Raw genomic sequence first — 8,108 nt, 5'->3', positions numbered from 1 at the left:
GGTTTAAAATGACACAAATCAACAAATACATTCTTGTCTGATATTTTGATCCCCAGCATCATGTGTCAAATACCCTTCAAAATCAATAGTTTTCTCGCTTTACCCATTTGATACATAGTTGTAAATAACTAAACAAACCAATAGTGTTCTTGCTTCAAAACTAATAATCTCTGAAAGTTGGAAGACTGGTTGATAATGAGGAAAATCAACATGCTGGTTTAACCATTGCTATCTTTCAAAATCAATAGCGTTCTTCCCATCCACATACATAAATATGTATTAAAAATTGAAGGTCTGGCTAAAAATGATAAAAAATCAACAAGTACATTCTTGTCTGACCTTTGACCCCAGCATCCTGTATCAAATACCCTTCAAAATCAATAGTGATCTCGCTTAACCCATTTGATCTATAACTTCAAATAACTATACAAATCAATAGTGTTCTTGCTGTCCCCATTTGAAATATACCTGTAAATAACCAATAGTGTTCTTGCGTCAAAACATAAAAATATTCCTAAAAGTAGATAGACTGGTTGATAATGATGAAAATCAATATGTTGGTTTAACCTTTGACTCTGAGTATTGCCATCTTTCAAAATCAATAGGGTTCTTCCATTCACGTACATAAATATGTAATAAAAGTTGGAGGTTTGGTTAAAAATGACACAAATCAACAAGTACATTCTTGTCTGACCTTTTGACCCCCAGCTTCCTGTCTGAGATACCTTTCAAAATAAATAGTGTTCTTGCTTTACCCATTTGATATATAACTGTAAATAACTATACAAACCAATAGTGTTCTTGCTTCAAAACTAATAATCTCTGAAAGTTGTTAGACTGGTTGATAATGAGAATAATCAACATGCTGGTTTAACCTTTGACCATGACTATTGTTATCTTTCAAAATCAATAGGGTTCTTCCATTCACGTACAGAAATATGTAATAAAAGTTGGAGGTTTGGTTAAAAATGACACAAATCAACAAGTACATTCTTGTCTGACCTTTTGACCCCCAGCATCCTGTCTGAGATACCTTTCAAAATCTATAGTGTTCTCGTTTTACCCATTTGATATATAGCTGAAAATAACTATACAAACATATTCTTGCTTCAAAACTAATAATCTCTGAAAGTTGGAAGACTGCTTGATAATGAGGAAAATCAACATGCTGGTTTAATTTTTGCTATCTTTCAAAATCAATAGGGTTCTTTCCATCCATATACATAAATATGTAATAAAAGTTGAAGGTCTGGCTAATAATGATAAAAAATCAACAAGTACATTCTTGTCTGACATTTGACCCCTAGCATCTTGTATCAAATACCCTTCAAAATCAATAGTGTTCCCCCTCTTACCCATTTGATACATAACTGTAAATAACTACAAACCAATAGTGTTCTTGCTTCAAAACTAATAGTCTCTGAAAGTTGGAAGACTGGTTGATAATGAGGAAAATCAACATGCTGGTTTAACCTTTGTTATCTTTCGAAATCAATAGGGTTCTTCCCATCCACATACATAAATATGTATCAAAAGTTGAAGGGTTGGCTAAAACTGATTAAAAAAAAATTAACACGTACATTCTTGTCTGACGTTTGATCCCCAGCATCCTGTATCAAATACCCTTCAAAATCAATAGTGTTCTCGCTTTACCCATTTGATACATAACCGTAAATAACTATACAAACCAATAGTGTTCTTGCTTCAAAACGAATCATTTCTAAAAGTTGGAAGACTAATTGATAAAGATTATAATCAAAATGCTGGTTTAACCTTTGACCCCGATTACTGTATCTTTCAAAATCAATAGGGTTCTTACATTCACATACATACATACATACATATATATATAATAAAAGTTGGAGGTTTGGTTAAAAATGACACAAATCAACAAGTACATTCTTGTCTGATATTTTGACCCCCAGCATCCTGTATCAAATACCCTTCAAAATCGATAGTTTTCTCGCTTTACCCATTTGATACATAACCGTAAATAACTATACAAACCAATAGTGTTCTTGCTTCAAAACTAATAATCTCTGAAAGTTGGAAGACTGGTTGATAATGATGAAAATCAAAATGCTTGTTTCACCATTGCTATCTTTCAAAATCAATAGGGTTCTTCCCATCCACATACATAAATGTGTATTAAAAGTTGAAGGTTTGGGTAAAAATGATAAATAAATAAAAAAAATCAACACGTACATTCTTGTCTGATCTTTGACCCCAGCATCCTGTATCAAATACCCTTCAAAATCAATAGCGTTCCCCCTTTTACCCATTTGATACATAACCGTAAATAACTACAAACCAATAATGTTCTTACTTCAAAACTAATAGTCTCTGAAAGTTGGAAGACTGGTTGATAATGATGAAAATCAACATGCTGGTTTACCCTTTGCTATCTTTCAAAATCAAAAGGGTTCTTCACATTCACATACATAAATATGTATTAAAAGTTGAAGGGTTGGCTAAAACTGATTAAAAAAAAATTAACAAGTACATTCTTGTCTGACCTTTGACCCCAGCATCCTGTATCAAATACCCTTCAAAATCAATAGTGATCTCATTTTACCCATTTGATACATAACCGTAAATAACTACAAACCAATAGTGTTCTTGCTTCAAAACGAATAATCTCTGAAAGTTGGAAGACTGGTTGATAATGAGGGAAATCAACATGTTGGTTTAATTTTTGCTATCTTTCAAAATCAATAGGGTTCTTCCCATCCACATACATAAATATGTAATAAAAGTTGAAGGTCTGGCTAATAATGATAAAAAATCAACAAGTACATTCTTGTCTGACCTTTGACCCCTAGCATCTTGTATCAAATACCCTTCAAAATCAATAGTGTTCCCCCTTTTACCCATTTGATACATAACCGTAAATAACTACAAACCAATAGTGTTCTTGCTTCAAAACTAATCATTTCTAAAAGTTGGAAGACTAATTGATAAAGATTATAATCAAAATGCTGGTTTAACCTTTGACCCCGATTACTGTATCTTTCAAAATCAATAGGTTTCTTACATTCACATACATACATACATATATATATATATATATATATAATAAAAGTTGGAGGTTTGGTTAAAAATGACACAAATCAACAAGTACATTCTTGTCTGATATTTTGATCCCCAGCATCCTGTGTCAAATACCCTTCAAAATCAATAGTTTTCTCGCTTTACCCATTTGATATATAGTTGTAAATAACTATACAAACCAATAGTGTTCTTGCTTCAAAACTAGTTATCTCTGAAAGTTGGAAGACTGGTGGATAATGATGAAAATCAACATGCTGGTTTAACTTTTGCTATCTTTCAAAATCAATTGGGTTCTTCCCATCCACATACATAAATATGTAATAACAGTTGAAGGTCTGGCTAAAAATGATAAAAAATCAACAAGTACATTCTTGTCTGACCTTTGACCCCTAGCATCTTGTATCAAATACCCTTCAAAATCAATAGTGTTCCCCCTTTTACCCATTTGATACATAACCGTAAATAACTATACAAACCAATAGTGTTCTTGCTTCAAAACTAATCATTTCTAAAAGTTGGAAGACTAATTGATAAAGATTATAATCAAAATGCTGGTTTAACCTTTGACCCCGATTACTGTATCTTTCAAAATCAATAGGTTTCTTACATTCACATACATACATACATATATATATATATATAATAAAAGTTGGAGGTTTGGTTAAAAATGACACAAATCAACAAGTACATTCTTGTCTGATATTTTGATCCCCAGCATCCTGTATCAAATACCCTTCAAAAGCAATAGTTTTCTCGCTTTACCCATTTGATATATAGTTGTAAATAACTATACAAACCAATAGTGTTCTTGCTTCAAAACTAGTTATCTCTGAAAGTTGGAAGACTGGTTGATAATGATGAAAATCAACATGCTGGTTTAACTTTTGCTATCTTTCAAAATCAATTGGGTTCTTCCCATCCACATACATAAATATGTAATAAAAGTTGAAGGTCTGGCTAAAAATGATAAAAAATCAACAAGTACATTCTTGTCTGACCTTTGACCCCAGCATCCTGTATCAAATACCCTTCAAAATCAATAGTGATCTCGCTTTACCAATTTGATACATAACCGTAAATGACTATACAAACCAATAGTGTTCTTGCTTCAAAACTAATAATCTCTGAAAGTTGGAAGACTGGTTGATAATGAGGAAAATCAACATGTTGGTTGAATTTTTGATATCTTTCAAAATCAATAGGGTTCTTCCCATCCACAAACATAAATATGTATTAAAAGTTGAAGGTTTGGCTAAAAGTGATTAAAAAAAATCAACACGTACATTCTTGTCTGACCTTGACCCCAGCATCCTGTATCAAATACCCTTCAAAATCAATAGTGTTCTCGCTTTAACCATTTGATACATAACCTTTGACCCCAGCATCCTGTATCAGATACCCTGTTGTGGCTGAGAGTGCTGTAAAGGCCACCTGTAAAGTGGCAGATACAGTAGAGCAGGTCAAAGGGTTCAAAACAAACAGAAAAGGTGTTTATGATTGCAGCCGTGAGAGAAAAGCATGTTGGGTCTAGATGTGGTCTTAGCCGTACAAGTCTGCAAGGAGCGGGGCTCTCAGTGACCAAAGCAGACGCCTCTCGCATTCCTGGCGTGTCGGGACACACGGCGTTGGTGCGTCCAACCGCGGTCCTCCTCCCTGATCCTCCTCCCTGATCCTCAGGTCTTCACGTCCCACTCAGACCTTCAGACCTTCAGACCGGTGTGGACTTCCAGAAGCCAACAGGTAGGCCATGTTCCCCGCCAGTGTTTATTGTTGCTGACTTGGCACGTGGGAGCGCTCTAATCTGCCCGGAGACGCCGGCCGGCTTGACGACCTCGTAAAGATCTCAAGATGTGCAGACCAGGACAAGTTTGTGGACCCAGGGAACGACGACCAAGTGACTTTTAACAGCACACCTTGGACGCCACCGGACTTAGTGAACACAATAATTAGCACAATATCAATCGCGTTTATTCAAAAAGAATCGTTTGCTGGAATGAACGACGATTCTTGTTTGTAACAATTCTGAATTGATTCAAAACAAAATTGAAAATATATATTTTTTTAGATGTCTGATTTTTTTAATCCAAGTGTCAAAAAGAATCGTTTGCTGGACTGAATCGTGATTCATGTTTGTAACAATTCTTAACTGATTTAAAAGAAAATAAAAAAAAATGTATATGTTTTTAAAAATGTATGATTTTTTTTAATCCGGGTGTCGAAAAGAATTGTTTGCTGGAGTGAACCACGATTCTTGTTTGTAACGATTCTTAATTGATGTGAAAGAAAATTGAACTTTTTTTTTTTTTTATGTCTGATTTTTTTAATCCGGGTGTCAAAAAGAATCGTTTGTTGGAATGAAACGCGATTCTTGATTGTAACAATTTTTTATTTATTTAAATGAAAATTACAAAAATATGTATATTTCTAAAAATGCATGATTTTTTTTAATCCGGGTGTCAAAAAGTATCGTTTGCTGGAATTAATCGTGATTCTTGTTTGTAACAATTCTTAATTAATTCAAAAGAAAAAAAAAAGAATTTTTTTTTTAAAATGTATGAATGTTTTTTTAAATTCGGGTGTCAAAAAGAATCGTTTGTTGGAATGAATCGCGATTATTGTTTGTAACGATTCCTGATTGATTCAAAACAAAATTGAAAATATATATTTTTTTGGATGTCTGATTTTTTAAATCCAACCGTCAAAAAGAATCGTTTGCTGGAATGAATCGTGATTCTTGTTTGTAACAATTCTTAATTGATTTAAAAGAAAATTATTATTATTTTTTTTAATGTATAATTTTTTTAATCCGGGTATAAAAAAGAATCGTTTGTTGTGATGAATCGTGATTCTTGTTTGTAACGATTCCTAATTGGTTTAAAAGAAAATTGAACTTTTTTTTTTTTTTTAAATGTCTGATTTTTTTAAATCCGGGTGTCAAAAAGAATCGTTTGCTGGAATGAATCTTGATTCTTGTTTGTAACAATTCTTAATTGATTTAAAAGAACATTAAAAATATATATATATTTCAAAAAATGTATGATTTTTTTAATCTAGGTGTCAAAAAGAATCGTTTGTTGGAATGAATCACAATTCTTGTTTGTGACTATTCTTAATTGATTTTAAGAAAACAAAAACAAAGAAATAATATATGTGTATTTTTTTAAATATACAAATTTTATATCCGGGTAATAAAAATAATTGTTTGTTGGAATTAATCGCGATTCTTGTTTGTAACGATTCTTAATTGATTTGAAAGAAAATCAAAAATCAATGTCATTTTTTTTTTTTAAATATATGAAATGTTTAATCCGGGTGTCAAAAAGATTTGTTTGTTGGATTGAATCATGATTTTTGTTGGTAACGATTCTTAATTGATTTTAAAGAAAACGCAAACCTTTTTTTTTTTTTTAAATACATTATTTTTTAATCGGGGTGTCAAAAAGAATCGTTTGTTGGAATGAATCACGATTGTTGTTTGTAACAATTCTTAATTGATTTTAAGAAAACAAAAACAAAGAAATAATATATGTATATTTTTTCAAAATACTAATTTTTCATCCGGGTTTTAAAAATAATTGTTTGTTGGAATGAATCACGATTATTGTTTGTGAAGATTTTTAATTGATTCGAAAGAAAATCAGAAATCGATTTTATTATTTTTTTTTAAATAAATGAAATGTTTAATCCAAGTCTCAAAAAGAATCATTTGTTGGAATGAATCACGGTTCTTGTTTGGAACGATTCTTAATTGATTTGAAAGAAAATGTAAAAAAAAAAAAAATTGAATACATCAATTTTTCTATCGGGGTGTCAAAAAGAATCGTTTGTTGGATTGAATCACGATTCTTGTTGGTAACGATTTCACTCAAAAGACCAGCCCGTTGTTATTTTTCTCCTTTTCCATCCATCCATTTACTACCGCTTATTCCCTTTATTTTCCTTTAGTTTGCAACAGTTTCTTCAAACAATGAAACAGCTTCTCGTTCCTTTTTAGTCTTTTTAGCAGCTTTTAGGAGCTTTTAGCAGTCTTTAATCTTTACGAAGCTTTTATAACCTTCGAGTCTTTTAGCCTTTGGTAGCTTTTAAAGCCTTTGAGTCTTTTAGGTGAAACACTGGCTGTCTGTTCAGTTGAAGGATAGTAAACCTTTTTCCACTCTGTGCTGCGGTGGCGTCTTATGCACTCCTTCATTAGACGCAGCTGTCTGATAACCAGGCTCACGCACCTGCAGGTGAGACGCGAGCTATACCTGCACGTGAATGTGAATAGATCGGCTCTGATCATATAATCAGACAGGCTGAACTAATGCCAAATTATATAGAGTTTACCTGGGGTTGTCCAGGTGTAAAAGGGGTACGGATGTACTTTACCATAAAACGTTTTATTAAATGGGGTTTGGCTGGTTGCCATTTAGTTGCCGAGGTTGCGAGCTCGCGCATCAGCTGACGAGACAGCTGTTCGCCGCTACAATATCAATTTTTTTAATCCAGGTGTCAAATAGAATAGTTTGTTAAAATTAATCGTGATTCTTGTTTGTAACGATTCTTAAATGATTTAAAAAAAAATTACAATAATAAATAAATCTTTTTATTTATTTATTTGGAAATATATTCATTCTTTAATCCGGGTGTCAAAAAGAATCGTTTGTTGGAATGAATCCTGATTTTTGTTTCTAACGGTCCTTAATTGATTTGAAAGGAAATCAAAAATCTATTTTATTTTATTTTTATTGTACATTAATTATTTAATCCGGGTGTCGAAAATAATAATTTGTTGGAATTAATTGCTATTCTTGTTTGTAACGAATGTCAATTGATTTCAAAAACTTTTTTTTTCTTTTCTAAATATACAGATTTTTTAAATCTGGGTGTCAAAAAGAATCGTTTGTTGGAATGAATCACGATTCTTGTTTGTAACGATTCTTAATTGATTTGAAAGAAAATAAAAAATATATATATCTACTTTTTAAAATAATTTTTTAAAAATCTGGGTGTCAAAAAGAATCATTTGTTAAAATGAATTGCGATTCTTGTTCGTAACAATTCTTAATTGATTTGAA

The 8,108-nt window shown here is 31.9% G+C and overlaps 1 protein-coding gene across 1 annotated transcript in view; it reads left to right on the top strand.

The window, feature by feature from the left end:
• The first annotated feature begins 4,770 nt into the window (after positions 1-4,770).
• LOC133549179 (hyaluronidase-1-like) overlaps positions 4,771-8,108 on the top strand; it is a 39,156-nt gene continuing 35,818 nt past the window's right edge. Inside the window, exon 1 of the mRNA XM_061894352.1 lies at positions 4,771-4,945. Coding sequence (XP_061750336.1) covers positions 4,900-4,945 — 46 coding nt within the window. The 5' untranslated portion in view covers positions 4,771-4,899. The remainder of the gene's footprint in view (positions 4,946-8,108) is intronic.

The sequence above is a fragment of the Nerophis ophidion genome, linkage group LG03 (genome assembly GCF_033978795.1).
Source record: "Nerophis ophidion isolate RoL-2023_Sa linkage group LG03, RoL_Noph_v1.0, whole genome shotgun sequence".
Classification (NCBI taxonomy): Eukaryota; Metazoa; Chordata; class Actinopteri; order Syngnathiformes; family Syngnathidae; genus Nerophis; species Nerophis ophidion.
This window is presented reverse-complemented; position numbering and strand designations above follow the sequence as displayed.